Below are 20,196 nucleotides of genomic sequence, written 5' to 3'. Positions count from 1 at the left end.
TATAGTTTTATAAAATTCAAGTAAAAAAGATTATTTTTGCAAAATAAGATACCTAAAACACCTCACATTTTACAAATTTAATCCAAATAATCCACTGGAACAAAAAAAGGGGAGAAATTTTGGTGTAGAGTGGAAAGACTACAACACCTGAGACAGTGCAACAGCTGACCACGAAAACAGTATTTTGAAGCTGATTTATTCAATCTAAGGCATGGCAGGTATGGGCAGCTACCTCCTTCTGCTTTACCCATGAAGTCCATGGGTGAATACAGTTCAGGACAGGCATATTAATGAAGCAAATATATCATGAGGACAAACTTACAAGCGATTTTGTGGAACACCTCATCTGAGCAGTGTTTGTTTAGTGGCCATACAAATTATAATTGTTAATTCATCATAGCCTTACAGTGCAGATTTATTTATTTTTTAAATATGCCTGGTAAGGCACCACTTGCCACAGAGTGGGATCCAGACAGTGTAAAAAAGGGGCAAAAAGCCCCTGAAAAAGAAGAGATAAAAAATAACTTACCCAGTCACAGTCTCACCAAAGTCTGCAGAAGACAATAACCCGAAGATGAAGATACAGTGATCTGATGCAAATAGTTAGATATGAACGTATATGGAGTAGTCCACGTGCCCGAATGAAGATTTTTCTCCAAGGAATGACAAAGATGAGACACCAAGGAAAAGGTAAGGTGCCTGATTTGATGAGAAGACACTTGGAACAAAGCACGGAAAGAAGACAATAAGGAAGAATAAGCGAACTGAATTAATAGCCATACCCAATTGATCAGGGTGGAAGGAGAAAGGTCATGAACAGAGGATGTCTGCCAAGGAATGAATAGGTGGGAACGGTGCCAAGCATGAAAGCCACATGGCCAACGTAATAATAAAGAGCACAGACAGGACATAGTAACCTATCTGGATCTTACAGAGGATACAGATGGGAAATGGAAAGAAGGGAAATCAGTGAGAAGGAGGAAGTACCTTCACAGGCCGCTTAAATTTTGGGGAGGAAAGATATAGGTATGTGAAACGTCGATGGCAAATAAATCCCACCTACATTGTCCACAGACAAAGAGGAGAAGGAAGTAAGTTTTAAGGGATAAGTGGAAAATTGAGCACGAGGACAGAGGTTTAAAGTGAAGCAAAGTGATGGAGTGAAGAACCACATTCACATTCCAATCTGGAAGTACAGCAGGTTAAGGTGGATGACTAATCTGAAAGGGATACAATAAGAGGGAAATGGTAGGAGAGGTAAAAACTTACGGTACCTGGAAAAACGAAATGTGGGATATGGCAGCCCGATAACCTGTGATCGAGGAAATAGAAGATCTCTGGTCAAAGAACTAAGTGGGGAAATCCATAATATGAAAAACCATGGGTCTAGTGGGTGAAAATCCCTGACCTTAAAGACCAATAGCAGAAAATGTTCCACTTATGTTGATAAACATCCCTAGAGGAAGGGCAAATGGAACAAGCTAAAAAAAAAGCTACCTTTTGGGACAAACCAGAAATACTTGCCAGAGACCAGATAGAAACTAGGCATGAAGTCAAAGGATAGGAAGGGCTGGATGAAATGCTGAGGTTGATGTAGAAGGGATGGAGTAAGAGGATGAAGTAATGCAGGAGCAGATTGGAGCTGTAGCAGCTGTGGGAACCACAGTTATGCTGGCCAGTAAGGAGCAACCAGAAGGACTTGACATGGAGTGGCACGGATAATTGAGATCACCTTGTGAAGCAGATGGATGAGAGGATAAACATACAGGTATTGGTTGGTCCAATCTTGACTGAAGTCATCAACAGTCAGAGCAAGAGGATGAGGAACCTGAGACCAAAACAGAGGTAATTTAGTATTGTGGCAAATGCATTCAGGTGAGGAGTACCCCACTAACAGCATAGCCATTGGAAAACGAGAGGATTGAGAGAACACCCCATCAGATTAACTTTGTCTGGACAGGAAGGCCGATCAGCAACAAGATTGAATGCACACAGAACATGACACGCAATGATATGAATAATGAGTGTGTGGGCCCAAAAAAGAAGATCCAATGTCTGACCACAAAGGGAATAAGAATGGGTGCTGCTTTTGTGATTGAGATAAGCCACCACTGTAGAATTGTACAGATGAAATCAAAGCCTATGTCGACTTGCAGATAATGAAGGGATTGTGTTCCAAGCCACGGATTAGTGACTACTGGGCAACTGGGGGTATAGCCCAGGCCCCTAGTTATCGAAATGTACTGCCATCCAATCGTTACCAGCTGATCAGTTTGTTTCTTCACTTTTGTAAAAATTTTCAAAGGGTTCCATGTGGGGAGGAAGGATATGATCCTTTGTATAAAATTGCTCCCCTCATGAACATTGTGAAGCCACTGTATACGCAGTATTACATTCCATGTCGTGAACTTACAATTGATGAATCAATGAGGAAGTTCAAGGGATGGATATACTTTCATCAGTACATACTGAACAAACCCACAAGGTGGGGTATAAAACTGTGGTCATTGTGTGAGAGCAAGTCAGGTTATCTGTTAGAGTGGGATGTTTATACTGGTAGAGACAACAACCCTGTGGCACCAGACCAAGGCTTGGGTCATAATGTTGTTATAAAATTGATGGACAATAATGGATACTTGAACCTTGGCCACCATTTACATGTTGATAACTTATACTCCAGTCCTGGTCTTCTTGAAGCTCTCAAGGAACAGGGTACTGGTGCCTGTGGAACTGTGAGATTGAATAGAAAGGGACTTCCAGAAGAAATTAGACCAGCAAGGTTACAGCTGAAGAAAGGTGATGATCTTGTTTATTACAGAAAGGGTGATATGCTTGTCTGCTCCTGGCATAACTCAGCAAGGATCAACTTCCTCTCAACAATCGATACTATTGGCTATGCTTGGAAACAAATTCAATCCAAGCAGGCAGAGACTGGATTTAGGGATGTGAAAAAGCCAAATGTGGCCTGCAATTACAATGGTTCAATGGAATGAGTTGACTTGTTTGACCAGAAATATACCATCTACCCATATGAACACAAATGCAAAAAGTGGTACCATGCAATTTATCACTTCATCAGAGAGGCAGCATGAGTCAACTCCTACATACTGTACACAACTGCCAACCCTAATTCAAAAATGGAGCCACAAAGGCATTTCTCTATGCTTCTATTCCTCTGAATAAATTTGGAAGGAAAGGGAGGAGATCAATAGATAACCCAGAGGATAGGAGGAGCAACTGACAGGGAATTACTTTCCAATGGCTTATTCAGATCCTAAATACAAGCCTAACTGTGTAGTGTTCAGTGAAAGCCCTTCACATCCAAAGAGGAAGCAAACCAGACATGGATGCATGAATTGCAAGGATGGGAGGGGCATGGCCTGCCCATGTGTCTTCTGGACTGCTTCACGAAGTACCACTCAGTCAAGCATTTCAGACATTAGAAGAAAAAAGGTAAAAACTACATGTTGTGTTTATTGTTTTAATGTTCTTTTCTAACATTTGCAGTGCACATATGTGCATTTTAGGGTGATTTTGGGATTTTAAAATGACGCATTTCAAAATAGGCATGTTTCACCAGAAATTTCAGCACTGTAGACAACTTTTCATTGGAAAATTCGGTAGTGAAAGGGTTAAAAGGTGAAAAGATGATATAATCGTATTTTGTGAAAAATGAAATAAAACATAGCATAACCACTGTTTTTAGTAGTTGAAATTTAGAGATATGTTTGAACAACTTTTAAATTTTGGCAGATATTACTTAATGTTTTATCTCCATATTATTTCTGAAGTAGTAATTCACAATCTTTGTATTAACTAAATTTGATTGTACTGTTATCAGTTTTATGTGAACTAAAAGAACGCAATTCTAGAATTATTTGTGAAATAAAACATGATTTTACTTATCAGAAGGCAGGTTGGAGATGTGTTTGTTTGTTTTTTGGAATTTCGTGCAAAACTACACGAGGGCTATCTGCACTAGCCATCCCTAATTTAGCTGTGAAAGACTAGATGGAAGGCAGCTAATCATCACCACCCACTTCCAACTCTTGGGCTACTCTTTTACCAATGAATAGTGGGATTGAATGTCACATATAATGCCCCCACAGCTGAAAGGGCAAGCATGTTTGATGGGATGGGGATTCAAACCTGTGACTCACAGATTGCGAGTCGAGCACCTTAACCATCTGGCCATGCCAAACCTTAGAGATGTGAACAGAAAGGTTATGAAATCTTCAAGATTAGCAGCTTTGGTCCCTGCTTTTGAACATTTATTTATTTGAACAGTTTGCTTATAGAAAATGAAACTCTCAAGATAATGAACAAGAAACAGTGAAATGTAGTATTCTTCAATTTACATATACTGCTAAGAGAATATTTAGAACTGCATCATGCTAGTTCTACTAGAGTTGTTCTAAAATTAATGAAACAATAAAAATACTGATATGGAAATTATAATTCAGAAGTATGTAGATCCCAATGGAAATTTACATACTATGCATTTAGTGAATCCAGACATATTTCTGTAAGCTGTCTGAAGAATTAAAATGTTGAAAGTAAAGACAAAAAGTAATAGATGGCTAGGAAACAACAAACAGATCAAAGGTGATATTGAACCCACTAAAAGATACACTCCTTGTTATATTTAACAACTATAAAAATGGATGTGCCAAATACTGTAGTAAAATGGTGTGGATCTAAAGAGACTGTAGTTACTGGATCTGACTGTGGTGAACTAAAAAATTGTTAGAAACCAAGGAGAGAAATTCAAATTTTCAATTACTAAAATAGCAAATAGGAAAAATGTTTCTTGTCATTGGATCAACTAACTACAAATGTTTGGAAATTTAAATGCTGAATTGACTGTATGAAACACACTATGCAACAACTGCTTCTGGTTTAGAAAATTATTGCATTACCATTTTTTGTTCAGACTATATGATTTTGTATAAAATACCACTGATATGAATATTCTTCATGATAGTCCTATTTAACGAAAGTATACTTTTAGAAAGTAAAATTATCTGATCTGAAAGTTAATGAAAGTCAGAAATTTAAAGAACTTACTATTAAAATATTCTAATATTGTTAACAATAAGCTAAGATGGACTAAGCTGGCTAAACATAACACTGATACCATCACTGAAAAAGGTGCCATATTGTTATCCTCCAGTGAAACTGAAGGTAATTAAGAAACAAGTACATGAAATGGTTAATGATAACTTAATTGGATCATCAAATTCATCATAGTAATCAACAGAAGTAATAGTAAAGAAGAAAAACTGGTGACTTCAGATTTTATGTGGACTAAAGAACTATAAAGTAACTTCAGAAAGACACTTTACTATTACCAATTGTTAGTTACCTGATAAATGCAAAATATATCTGGTTCCTAGCCAATTCCTGTAAAACCTGAAGATATACAGAAAATTGCATTTATTATAAATTACAGCTTCTTTCCATTTAAAATTATGCCTTTTTGATTAAAAAATGCCAGATAATTTTTGATGCCTCATGATTAAAGTTCTAGAAAGAATAAAGTGTTTGTTGGAGAGTATAGAGAGATAATATAGTGACATTCTCAACAACTTCTGAGCAGCCTACTTGTGTTCCATACATTTCTAAAGCAAAAGTAAGCACCAAGGCTGTATGAGAGTAGCAACGATATATTAAAGATATAATTTTCCTAAATGAAAATGTATTTCCAATAGGTACTTCTCTCCACTCACAAGATTAGCTTTTCTTGTTTTGTGCTACTTTCTATAAGCAAACTTTTTAGAAATGCATGCCATAAGCCTTCATCCTCTCTCCGTAGTTTCAACATGTCTCTTATGCAAATCACCATGTGTCACCTCTCCACCAACAGGAGAGCACTACTATCACGTGATGTATGTTACTCCCTCTATGCACCACTACCAAACTATCACTTTGAAGTTTGGCAGAAGATTGTGGGGAGGATGAGTGGGAAGTGTAAGAAGAGGGAAGTACCTATAGGAAATACATTTTCACTCAAGAAAATTATTACTTCTGATAAGGTACTCTCCCTCCCCTCACAAGATTAGCTTGAATCCCACATTGAAATGTAGGAGAAACCAGTATGAGAGAAGCATAGGCATATCCCCCAGAAGCATCTGGAGGACACCCACGAAATGAGAGGCACAGATCAGATGATCTTAGGAGGGGTACCGCACCACATCTGAGCCAGGTATCTCTTCGCCATGAACACTGACATGATAAGGAGGATCATACATGGCAGAACATTAAAGGGAGCACATCTGTGTGGGAGAGGATAGTTTAGCAATGTGATTTTAAACAGAAATCAGAATCACTCAATCCCATGATGGAAGTGAGGATGTGTCCCATAGTGTAGAATGGCTAGGGTGCAATGGACTGTACTCGGTAAGTTAACTGCATCCAAAACCTTACTCGCAGGGTACTGACATCCTCACGAGGGTAGGATGAGGATCATACCATCTTCATCTCAAATCCCAGAATCAAGAGGGAACCTAATATTCTAATCTAGGAACTCACAGGGTAGCCTAATGCCAGGGATCCAGGAATGTGTCAAATGGAATTCAACAGAAGTCCATCACATGCACTCAACCCCTATGACTGTGAAACCAGCCTAAAATAACCCTAGGTCAGTAACAACCTCATCACCAAATACGGGAAAATCCAAAACAGAAGCAAAAACAGGTCACACACACCTTCTGCAACCCATAAAACAGAAAACAAGTTGAGAGGGGGAAGATGGACAACCTGAAACTGTGTGGGCCCAATAAAGAAGATCCATAGTGCAAAAACATAGGGATCTGGACCTGGTGCCACCTTGATATAAGCCACCGAGGTAGAGTTGGCAGAATGGATCATAACCAGCCTGTGGCTGGCAAGAGAAAGAAAGTGATCTAAAGTCCTATGAATAGCCAGGAGTTAGAGAACATTAATGTGAAGAGAACTCTCCTCCACAGACCAATGACCCAAAACCTCCTGGTGATCCACCCAGACACACCAGCCCTGAAGGGATGCATCTGTGAACAGATGTAAATCTGGCAGCTGAAGAGGAAGCAGGACCCCCAACCGATGTGTGGGCCTTGTTCAACCACCAATGGAGATCATCTGTTTGGAATGAGCAAGAAGAAGCCAGTCGTCCACATTAGCATGGAAGGGCAACCCCATGGTTTGAATATGTTAAGCAAAGGAGCTGAGGCTAGGCCGAAAAGTAAGGTGTAAAACTGGTACACAACCCCCCATTTGGATAAACCATAGATATGGACAGGAATGCTCTGCCACAGGAATGTGTAGGTAAGCATTGGAAATGTCCACCTTGTTCATCCAAAGACCATGAGAAAATGCCTATTGAAGAAAAAGGTATGTCTCTATGGTAAGGTGAGGAATGTGAACATACCTATTTAGATGGGATAGGTGGGTGACAGGACCCTAGTCCCTGATATTCTTGGGAACCACAAACAAGTGGAAATAAAATCTCCATAAACTTGGTGGAGCTGGTTCGATAACCTGTTGTGCAATGAGGTTCGGAACCACCTCTGACATACACTGGTGTGTCAAGGGATCCCAAGGAGAAGGGCAGTGAACACTGGATAATGGATGAAGGGAGAGAAAGGGGATAACGTTTCCCTCCGAGAGCACCTTGTGAACCCAAACATCTGTGAGAAAAGGTTTCCACAGATGAAAGAAATTAAAGAGACAAGCCCCCACTGGACCCGAACTGACTGCATAGTCACTGGTACTTCTGTTGGTGGATTGTGCGTTGTCAAGTAAATTGTCGAACCGTGACACCGCAGGAGTGTAGGAGAGGAAGAGTTGGGAAGGGGAAAGTTGGAGGACAGGAAATGGTGCCACACTCAGTCCTGTCTGCAACAAATGAGCTACCAAGTTAGTAAGAGTAGAATGCTGATGGGTTGAGGCCACCCACAACTCCAAAGACTCAGGGACCAAGACAAACACATAACGCTGCAAAAATGATGCCATGTGAAGGTCCCTCAGATAAGGAGCTTGGAGACAGGTCCACACCAAAATGCATCACGGTTCAAGAGGTCCCAACAACAGACAAACCACATTTGAAGTACAAGAGCTAAGGACAACAGACGAACCAACGTAGAAGTAAAGATGGAGAGGATTTCAGCAGAAAACCCCTCAGGGTTCCTGTGAAGAGCCTCTGACAGAACGTGAAGGGAAGAAAGGTATCTTAACAGGGTCGTGAGGTTGAAACAGGGAAAGTCTGCCTGATGATAAACAAGGGCAGACTGATCCAAACTCCATGGGAGAGTAGCATACTAACACCCTCCCCCAGTTGAGAGGCAAATAGGTCCGTGTGAACCCTAATATTGGGGGACAGGGGAAATACTAAACTGGGGTGGGAAGTTGTTTCATGTAAGAGGGTAGGTCTAGGGTAACAGGAAACAGGTGTAAGAGGCAAAACATCACATAACTGAAAAGACCAATGATGGTAGTGAATGGGAGGGGGGGGGGGGACAAACGATCAAAATCGTCTTCAGTCCTACCCGGCTTGAAAGGCTCAGGAGAAAGTGGTGCAGAAGTAGTAGAGATAGGTTGGCTCATATACTGCTCAATCTCCTGGAAAATAAGCGACGATATATCCCCCAACAGGTCGCACACGCCTGTGGCTGCAAATACAGCATCAGACGCTGGTGAGGTACCCGAGGTGATGACTGTAACTTCGTAATTCATAAGCTGGAAACACGAGGAAGTAATGCTTTATTAAAATATTAACTCCAGAACTGTGAAGTGTAGTAAATAAAATTAACAAATTCTAATAATGAAAAAAAATTAACCTAAAAATAAAAGGTAATCGAACAATGTAAAAAAGAAAATTTAACTTGAAAGCAGCCAAACGAGAAATGATAGTTCAGTAGTGGCGTAAAGAGGGAGTAACATGCGTCATGTGATAGTAGTGCTCTCTTACTGGTGTTGATGTGATGCATGATGACTTGCATGAGAGACGTATTGGAACTGTGGATTCCAATGAAGGGAGGATGAAGACTTGTGGCATGCGTTTCTGAAAAAGTTTGCATATAGAGGGCAGCACAAAATGAAAAAAGCTACTCTTGTGAGCAGAGGGGGAGTACCTTATCGGAATTAGCAACAGTTTTTTCCATAACCAAAGGATAAACCCTGTTGATTGAGTACTCACCTCAACTATCAATTATATTCAACAAATACTACCACTAACAAAAAAGATAAACCCTGTTTATTGAATACTCACCTCAACCACCACTTATATTAAACTATCCATATCCATAACCATTACTTAAGGTTTGATTGTGTTTTGACATCATCCAGAATTATGCATGTATTTTGAGTTTTTTCATGTATATATTTTAATCCACTAGGTGACAGTACTGTTCGACAATTATAGTCATTATGCTTAAAGTTTTCAATCTGATGAGATGTAAATATTTTTTACACTGTGTAAAATTTATTTTGGGCAATTGTGCATATTTTTTTATTGATAAGTTTTACATTTTTGTTTTAATGTTATTTGTGGTGAAACAGTGATACATTTTAAAGCTAACTGAGAGTTTAGGCTTAATTAGATATTATTTTGTATTACAGTTTTTAAGCAGCATACAGCATTCAACACTTAGCATTGTATAACAGTTATGAGTAGAAATGGATATAATTGTCACAGTGCTATATATCTAAGATAAAAGACCAACAAATTACTGTGTTCAATATGAGGTTCATTCTTTTCCTCAATACCACAAGTGCCATTAACAGTATTGAAAGGATAAACCCTACTAATTCAATACTCACCTCCACTAACACTTGTTTAATAAACTATCACAACCCTAACCAAAGAACAGTTCCTACTTGGGAGCCAATGTAACATATCTTTTTTTCTACATTAAGAAGAACAAAATGTTAAAAAAGAAACAGAGTATTTATTAAGTCTTGTATGAGTTCAACAGCATATATTTATAATTCCAAAATGCAGGGCCCAGACTTTAACAAACAATACAATTGATTTTCAATCTTCTAACTCATAATGTAACCTTGACACAAAAAGTTGTAAAAAAAAAAAAAAAAGAAGACGAAAAAAAAAAAAAACTTAAAAAAATTATCATAAAATGTATAAGCCTTAACCAAGTTTCAAGTAATATGCAATCTAAAACTCCAAGTTTAACTTATATAAACAGACAGACTGATTTATATATGACCATAGTTACAGTGTCAAAGACTTTAGCACTACCTAATGCCCATCATTTTGTCTCACTATGAGAGTAATGCTAAAATTAAATCTAACAGTGTGTGAGCTGGGATCATGCATAAACAAAAACAAGACACAGCTCAACTAAATCAAAGATTAAAAAGTAGTAAAATATTAAGATAATTATAAAAAAAAATGAAGGAATATCACTTTAAACATATAATAGTAGTGAAACTACTGAAAGTGGTTTTTCATTTTAGGAAGTACTGAAGTGAAATAAATATTGTATTTAGCATACTAACAATAAATATGAAGCCCAATTTATCATTTCATTCATCACTTATTATTCATTGAATAAATTCAGAAGAATAAATTAGTAGCATCATTACTACATATTCTTCAAAGCCTATATAATGCAGGTTTACTGTGGTGAGTAAAAAACAATTCAAAAGAGCACACATATAAAATACTGTATTTACTTACACAATTTTAAAACATAATAAAAATAGTTGTATACATCTAACATGAAGTTAATGCCACCTGTTTAACAAACACATTGAAAACTACAGTATATATTTTTTGTCCAAATTGTTGACAAATACAGTAAAGTATTTTTCCCTTTAAAGTTATGAAATAAAACCCTCTCCAAATTGTTTATATAATCCATCTTCAATGTTTTTCATCATGTGACTTGTGTGTCAAAAGACAGGTATGGTGTGAAATAGACAACTAACAGTTTCACATTTTTACTCATTGAATAACCACAAATAGACAGATCAAAAACTATTTACAGCCCAAGCTAATCTTGTAAGTATGTGCATATGTAAATGCAAAATTAAATAATTTCTGAAGCAACATTTACTGCAGCAACAACTTAAGGAGCTCACAAACAACATAAACATTAATACTGTTACCTAGAATTTGATAGAGTTGTTTTTTCTTCAAGTGACTTGGAAAACCTGAAGAAGAAAAAAATAGATTAAATTAATTTTAATTCTTCAAAAGGAATTCATATTAGGTAAGAAAAAAATTGATGCTATAGAATTTTGCATTCCATTCATGCAGTTTAAAAACAGGAACAATTTAGACTGCCTTCTCATCTAAATGTATTTAGATTTAAGGTAAAGAAGTTCACCTTCATCCATATCTATACTCTATTATATGTTCAGGTAGATTAAAAATTAAAGTTTACTTTAAAAAACTAAATACTTGGAAAAGGCCAAGCCACTAGCACATATGTAATAACATATTTAACTTACTGAACATGGAAGGAAAATGAAGTAAGTTAGCCACTTCTCTTGGTGTAAAGTATCTCAGTTTCAGCTGCTTAAGAAGTTCTACTGTCTGTGGATGCTCCTTGTTTAGTAAAGACACAGTTTTGTACACCTCTATAAACTTTTAAACAAAAATTGTTACAACAAATCCTCAAAAAATAGTTTTGATTAATTGTATTTAAATCACAGAACTTCAGCTCCACAATATGGCACATTAATCACTGGGCTGTGCTTGGCCCATTTTAAAGCTAGGTTAAACTTGATAAGATCATACAGACACACAAGCATAAAAAATATTTTTCTCTGATAATATTTTTATCCACTATGACACAAAAGTAAAGGTAATAAAAAATAGAACACAATGGATAAGTGAAAAACAGTACAGTCTTTTCTTTGATTTTTCTTTTTCATGAAATGAGCAACCTATTACAATAAATATGTATCTTCTACCTCCAGAATATAATTTGTAAGGTATCAAATATTAACAACATAAAACACTTAACATACTTTGAACTTCTGTTATTACAAAATATTTGTGAGTTATAATGTATTAAAGATAAATACATTACCCTGAAGAGACATTTGAACAACATATAAGTTGTAAAAATACCTACTTATATTAGCGTACACGTTTAGAGACACAGAAATGTATACATATATACATGTACTCACACACAAACCTTTGATGTTAAAAATATAATATATATACACAGAAAATAAACAAAGAAGTAATCAACATCATATGATTAAAACACCTATTTACAAAGCTTTTGTTTTTGTTGGTTATTTTTTCTTATTCAAAATTGACTCTTTTAATTTACAATGTACAGTAAGCAGATTTTGTTAAACAAGACCGATGTCTGTAGGTTTACTTTCTTCTTAGAATTCTTCTCAAGAAGTCGATAAGCCGTCTTAACGTTGTTAGAACAACGGGTAAAAGTTGTAGCTCATCACTAGCTACAACTTTTACCCATTGTTCTAACAACGTTAAGACGGCTTATCGACTTCTTGAGAAGAATTCTAAGAAGAAAGTAAACCTACAGACATCGGTCTTGTTTAACAAAATCTGCCTACAAGAAAATCTGTCACCAATGTACAGTAAGAAAATGCATTATTTGGTTAAGATTTTAAGGTCTCTTTAACCTTAAAGGAATCATTGGTCCAGCATACAAAGATAGTGTCTGATAAGCTATACAGAACTCTAAATTTATTAAGCGTATGTTCAAGAAATTTGGCATGCTTTAAAAGTCTGTTGTACACAAAAATCATATTTTTTGACAAAATAATTCTACTTAAGACTTGTCTATAAATTTCTGAAGCATTTACTGATTCAACCTGAATGAAAGTCGATTTTCATACTAAGAATTTAAATACTTCATCTTACAGTTGTAGAAGGTCCTAAATTAACATACATTGGTTTTCTTGGTAAAAGTTTGTATTTTTTCTCTTCTTTTCTTTACCATGACATTAACAGTATATGAGATTCTCAGGTCTTTATAGAAATCATTAATGTACAGTTGTAAAATAATGGTTTCAACTGTTAACCTTTTATCACGTTTTCTTTTATGGATTTATTGCAGTACTTTGTACCCACTGGAGCAGTAATCATCACATCCACAAAACAATAAATCACAGTAGAAGCCATTAGCTGTTTCTGTAAAACTGTAATATAAACAGCATGTGATGGCAAACTCATTACAAACCAAGAAACTTCCTACCAACTGATTACTTTCTTCACCAACAAAACACACTAAGCTTCACATAGAGAAAAATCTGTTCTTTCTATTGTTATAAACATATCTTTCCGCCATGTAAAGTTGATTAACACAAAATCTCGAAAGTAAGAGATGGAGAGGAGGCCTCTCTGGTAGGTTTGACAGATTTGTTGATATCTCAGCAAATCATAAAGATTGGATGTGCCAATTTTAGTTTCTGGTACATAATTTTGTATACTTTGTATTTCTAAGTGGTTGGAACCATCAGAAACCTACTGAAATATAACACAAACAAGATTCAGGTTTTCTAAACATGTTGCAAACACTTTTAAGTAAATTTTATAATTATTCAGTGAAAACCGATATATTGTTTCTGGAGATAAAAGCTTTGAATGAGTTAAAGGAAGACAAGTATATTATCAGACAGAAGTAAAGGTTTTGTAGTTTTAAAAAGAGAGTTTCATATTTAGTGAAGATTTAAATGTTCTTTAGAAAAATTTTCAAAATTAAACAGAAGCCTTATCAAAAACTTGAAAGATAATGCAATGCACTTTTAAATGAATAAACTAAAAAACATACAATTTCACCAAGTCCCTAAAGTACATGGCTGCCCTAAAAACACAAATCAGTTTTGTCTCTTTACCCTAAAATACATGCTGCTGACATTTTATCCTAGATTTCAGAAAAGCTTCTGCATCATTTCCTTGATTTCTGCTGCACACATTATAGTACAGAAACTAACTTCACATGGTTTTCCCATCAGATGCAAGCCACAAGACCCACCTTACTTACTTGTCTAAAGTTCACATAGGTTCATGTAAAGTGTATTCAAATGCATTAAAAGCTATATGGATCCACTGATGGTAATAGTGAAACAATCATCACAAAGCTCCAGGCAACAAACCAGCATCCGTGATGGCTGCAAGTGAACTTAAAGTGACATTGGAACTTCTGTACTTGGATTTGGAGGATAGTCAGTCAGCAGTCTTATACAGAATATGCAGACACAATAATTAACACCATTGAGATTACATATGACTGTACTTGGGAAACAATGAAAGCAGCTAATGATAAAATTAAAACTTGCTGAAATGTTAATGCTGACAAGAATGGATTCCACTGAGGTAACATGGGAGGGCTGTACAACATGTATCAAAAAAAAAAAGGCCAAACTACAAAGTTAAGCAGGTGTTGGTAATGGTTCTGTGATGTACTGAAAATAATGGCTCATTACAGTTTTGAGACAGATTTGACTGATTATATCCTTGCAACCAACACATGATTAATTGAGTTTACAAGTTATTACAATGCTTATTTATTTTTAGGAAATATTTTTCTTCTACTAATGTACCTTTTTTTTTCTTTCTGCTGGAGGATTCAGAGTTCCCAATGATTTGGCACTGATAAAGCCCCCCCCCCCAAACCTAATAACATCAAGATGCATATCATTAAAACTCCAAACCAACAGACATGATTTTTTTCACTGCAGCATTGCATTGGAGTATCTATACTTTCAAAAACAGTGCTTACTCAAAATTACCATATATCAGGCATGGAAGCACATATTTGCTGGTGTGCAAACTAAGATGCTTTGCAAGACCCATAATGCTTACTCATCTACAGTATGATGAATTTTTTCACACCAATCATAGAGTAAAGAATCTAAAGAAAATGATCCAGTAAATAATCTCACCTTTCAAACAATGTTGTATAAAATTGAGATGATACAATCACAAAATTCTTTCAGATCCTAGTTTTTGAGTGTATTGGCTGTCACTGACATCTTAGCTCTTTTTACACTAAATTACACTAATTTTGGTGGATTTTAAAAGTTTTCATGGTGTTCAAAGTATGCACTTGTCAGGTATACCTAATCACATAGTGAAATAACTGCTTTCATAATAACTGTCAGACCTTAAGCTGTTTAAAAAGGTTTAATACTTTATACTTTAGGTGGACATTTGTACTGATACAAGCTTTGTACTGAAGTGATGTCATTCAGACTTTAAAACATAGAATTTTCACAGTATAAAAAAGGGTTAATATATAAAACTAGTGCTCTCTCATCAGTTATTAGTAGTGACATTAGAAACTTACAACTGTTACAAATTACCAGAGATGTAAAAAAAAAAAGACTGGTTTCTTACTAGCCAGTAATTATAACTATCAATAAAGCTATGCGTAGAAGTAGGCAAAAAAAATTTATTATACAACTGTCACCTCTTGGATGTGCCAGCTTCCTTCAAAATCTGTGCAATAGGCTTAAAAAAATTGGGATGACTAAAGCCTCCTCAAATCTTATGATAGAACTATCCTTCAGCCTCATGAAGGCTGTATTGCAACCACAGCCTATTTATACATAATCAATAATGGAGTATATTTTTTGGAATATTATTCTATTTTCAAAGGTATGCTTGAAAATAATGTATGTTAAAACTAGTTGGTAGTTAACTGTATATTTGGTAAATTGATTTTAATTAGTTAGTGTTTTTCACTTAACTTGTGCTTAAAAACTATTTATATTAACAAAATAATTAAAATTGTTAATTTGAAAAGAGGAATAGGGATCATGAAAAAAAAACAGAAACAAGTTGAATCAAAATGCAAAGATTATATTTTCAAGCCTACAACTAGGCACTCTGAAAAAGTAAACAAACTAGGCTGGAAATAGTATCTACACTATCTTTTCAAGCTACAAATCCCTATTTTGACCCCACAATCAATAACTCTTGATTTATAGCCACACAAATCAACTTTCAGTGAAAATAATCAACTTTTTAAATTGGTTATGGACATTCAAAGCATTTCAAATAGTATATCTGTCTAGGTTTTGGTGCAAAATACCAAGCCAATTTTACTATAGGCTTGTCAAACAAAAATATGAATAATAATGATAATAATAAAATAATACTCAAATTTCCACTCACAATTTCATTGAAGTAAGAAAATGAGTAGAATAAATCACCACTTGCAAGAGTAGAGAAATCTACTATGGTAATCGTCTACTGTTAGAAAACTCACTGAAATAGTCTCAGAAAACTATGTAGAGACAAAGTACAACAGCAAACTTGAAAAACAGCAAATTTTAGAAGTGATGAATCCTCAACATGATAGTTTCCAATTAATGCACATTAGTTAAACACCAGATTTTTCCAATGGCAGAAAGTGACGGACTTGGAGAAATTCCTCAGGTAAAAAAAAAAGTGCTTGAACTAATTTTAAAACTACCCTATGACATACTCAATACTGCATTCATTAGTATTGTCCAGATTTCCGTAAAATATTTGTAGCCATTTTTTCTGTAATGGATTAAAAAACTATAATCAATAATAATAAGGCTGGAGACACTGTTATAACTATACACATAGTTTACTCTAATAAAAAAAGCATTTCTGATTAGTATAATGATGCTTAAATGGCTTCTACATTTCTGTGATGCTTGAATGGCTTCAAAGAGTAAATGTTGGTAGATAAGAACTTAGAAAATTTTACGAGGATGAAAATCTCTACTTTCAAGAATCAGGATAGAAATAGCCCTACAATCTTCACAGGACCTTGTTCAGTAGTTGTGCATAGAGTTTGGTGCAATATACCTAACCATTTTTGCTCTAGGCTTCGGTGCTTGAATGGCATTCAAAGAGAAACTTAACCAGTAGTGATGAAAAAGCTCATAAAATTCTCCTCTTTCAAGAATCAACATAAATATAGTCCTATAACCTGCAAAGGTTTGAATAAAATATTCATACCCATTTATTCTGTAGGCTTGTGAACCAAAAATAATATGAAGAACAAATGAATGAATTTTGATTTTTGTCTAACAATGGGAAAATCAAGTTTTCACTATTATAAATATTTTAGCAGCCTTACCCATTGAGATAGGTCTTGAGTGTTGTTTCAAGAACAAATCTGCTTTTAAGATAGTTTTTGCCTGTATGTTCTACTAGAATTTTTGTGAAATTCCTGGGTGATCACTATTAGGAACCACTGTTGTGGTTCATAATATCATTTGTAGACACTGCAAAGTATTTCATAACTTGATAATTCTTATTACTACCCACTAATATCAGCATGGCCACTAATAATATACATAATACCCACTTATGCAAAGCCTTTTGAGTATATCCTAACCAATATATATAAATCAACCTTTTAATACAGTTAGAAAGAAATCAAACTGTACGTTTTCTGTGCAAGAGACTGTCTGAAAATGGTAGGATGCTGGTCATATCATATGAGTACTGTATACTGCTAAATTTGAAATGTGAATTCAGTCTGATTGCTACAACCATCACTCTAACAATACACTCATGGTCTCAAAAACTGAAGCACAATTTTCTTTTGTGGTAATGGGACACAAACCATGTAATATTAGATCCAAAGTGTGCTGTGTTAACCATTGGGCTGCACTTTGCTTGCACATATTTAGTTATTAAATATTTAATCTAGTTTATGGGTTTTACCGTATGTGACAAATCCCCGTGACACTTATGATGTGCATCAGAAAATCATGCCTACCTATTAAGTTGATCTAGAAATCAGGCATATTTTTTAACACATTAATAACAAAGTCTATATATAAAAAATGAGATAAAAGAATGCAAAAATAAAAAAACATCATTTAAATGCCAGGCAACTTAAAAACTATTCATGTGCTCATATATGAGGAAAAAGTCAGCCACTGCATAACATATTCAGAACTAAAATCATTCCAGGATATTATGATAAAAAAATGGCCTACCATAAATTGAGAACATAAAAGTCTTAGCACTGGGATGCAGTTTCTTAGAATGAATCAATTTTAATCCAGCAAAAACAATCAAAAATTTATGGATATATATACGTTGACCTTTGTAAAAGTACAAACTATTTTTTATATCATTATTACTGTTTATTTAATCTTCATTACACTTTACATTTTAATGTTAAAAATTCTATATACTTGAGTGTGCATGAACATGTGTATGAATACAGCTATACAGCTTGATTAATATTTTTCTGAATAGTTTATTCAGTATATCTTTTTTGTTATACAATACTGTTTGCCAATATTGTTATAATTCTAGAGCTTAAAAGAAACATTTGCCATTTTTACAAAAGTAAATATGTTCACTTGCATTCTATTTCACCTTAACTTTTCAGTAATGCTTCATTAGAACAAGAAACTCCTAAAGAAACCATAAGCTCAAATAATGTGTATTAAAAATGTATTTTGGATACATGTACTAACTGTGTCCAGTAAAAAACTTTAGTTAGCATTTCAAAAGGTTAAAAATAGAAAAATCTTGTTATTGTTTGAGACCATTAAATGATTTTTTGTTGGAATATACATGGGTGCCCACAGGAAGGAGTAAGAATTTATGTTTCCATTTAAGCAAACATAACAGATAATTTTTCAGTCCGTCAAAATACATTGTAAAAGATAATTCCCCCAAAAAAATATATTTCTGTGGGTGCTCATAGGAATATAGTCAGCCTTTCATATTAAAACCAAATCTTTTTTTACATATAATGCATGTAGTACTTAATGTCATATTTCTTCTGAACTTCAATGGTTTTCATGAGTGCTGATGTACATACACTTATACATGTACACATATATGTGTATGCATGTATGATATCACAGTCCTGACTACAAGTGTCAAAACAAATATCTGAATTTGTCAAACATTTTGCTTAACAACTGAGCTCACTTCTGTCTTACTATGTATCTCTTATCATGTATTTTAGTATGTTACTCTTATCATAAGTATTGGTTAGAATGTTTATTATATCTCTTTTTAGTATAGAGAATATTTTGCATTATTAGCTTGGTATATGAACGTTGGATATAGGTCTAACCTATATCTCATAGGCTAGTCAAACCTCATAATTTGTTATTAGGTTTACCAAAAAAAATTTACGGCAAGAGTAACTAGCAGTATATTTATTAGCTATACTCATTACCACAATGATTTTTTACTTTGATTGGAAGTTAATATTAATAGATGTGTCCTAAAAAAGCCAGCAAACCATTAAGGGCCTTACTTTATCATGTGAGACAGCATGGATAACTGAGCCTGTTCCTTGTACATAATGTCCGTATCTGAAATAAACCATATATAAACATTTAAAAGAATTTAATGAAATAAATATTACAATCCATAACATAAGAACTATCAAAAGTTTTATGAAGAAATGTTGAAACCACTGGTTGATCCATGTGACAAATCACCAAATTGTTTTTGTTAAAAGTAGGTGAAAATAATATTTAAATAACAGTAAAATGTGAAAAGTGTCAAAAAATGGAATTACTATGTTACACAATGCTTCTTTCATATTCACTAAAAAAAAAAAAAAAGAATATTCACTGGTTGGTTGTTGGTTGGTGCTTTATGGCGCAAAGCAGCGAGGCTATCTGCACCAAATAACTGGTATAAACATTGAAAGTAAATTAAAGTAAAATGTAAAAATACAGTGAGTTAAAACCAATACATGTCGATAAAAGATTTATATAGAATTAAAAAGACCTATAGTGTGTAAAAAATTAAAAATACAATCTAATCGGACAGTGTCACCATTATTAATGACACTGTCCAGCGTCAGAGGCAAACTTTTACAAAAAATGTGTCTGAAATGGTGCCGCCACTCACGGTCGTAACGACGACACGACAGTAAAATGTGGGCTATTGTGACTTGAGTGTCACAATGGCTACACATCAGTGGGTCAATACCTGATAAAAAAAACGATGGGTTAAAAAACTATGACCCATGCGTAGCCTTGCCAGGACTACTTCCTCCTTCCGATCCTTAAGGAAGCAAGACGGCAAAAGACCAACAGAAGGTTTGATCTAGAAAAGCTTGTTATGGCATTGCTCACTCCAAGGCGACTGCCAACTGGCACGAAGCCGCACCTTGAAGACAGGACCGTAGTCCATGTATGGCACCAGAGCAGACGGACTTAGCTGCGGTGTCAGCGAGCTCATTCCCGTGAATTACCGATGTGGCCAGAGATCCAGAAAAACTGGATGGAAATAGAAGA

At 35.0% G+C, this 20,196-nt stretch overlaps 2 protein-coding genes across 4 annotated transcripts in view; one reads left to right on the top strand and one right to left on the bottom strand.

The window, feature by feature from the left end:
• Positions 1–2,159: 2,159 nt before the first annotated feature.
• On the top strand, positions 2,160–2,993 carry LOC106463678 (piggyBac transposable element-derived protein 4-like). Its single transcript, XM_013923735.1, has one exon. The coding sequence runs from the start codon at positions 2,160–2,162 to the stop codon at positions 2,991–2,993; it is 834 nt and encodes a 277-aa protein (XP_013779189.1).
• Positions 2,994–9,903: 6,910 nt separating this feature from the next.
• The window catches only part of LOC106463677 (tRNA (cytosine(38)-C(5))-methyltransferase-like), a 54,615-nt gene continuing 44,322 nt past the window's right edge, over positions 9,904–20,196 (bottom strand). For 2 of the 3 annotated variants that reach the window (XM_013923734.2, XM_022391259.1), the window contains 3 exons: positions 19,203–19,260; positions 11,449–11,584; positions 9,904–11,148 (listed from right to left, as the gene is read on the bottom strand). In XM_013923734.2, the coding sequence (XP_013779188.1) occupies positions 11,048–11,148; positions 11,449–11,584; positions 19,203–19,260 (295 nt within the window). In that variant the 3' untranslated portion in view covers positions 9,904–11,047. The remainder of the gene's footprint in view (positions 11,149–11,448; positions 11,585–19,202; positions 19,261–20,196) is intronic. The other variant, XM_022391258.1, reaches the window with a different exon arrangement.

Source organism: Limulus polyphemus, unplaced genomic scaffold (assembly GCF_000517525.1).
Source record: "Limulus polyphemus unplaced genomic scaffold, Limulus_polyphemus-2.1.2 Scaffold1459, whole genome shotgun sequence".
Taxonomy (NCBI): domain Eukaryota; kingdom Metazoa; phylum Arthropoda; class Merostomata; order Xiphosura; family Limulidae; genus Limulus; species Limulus polyphemus.
This window is presented reverse-complemented; position numbering and strand designations above follow the sequence as displayed.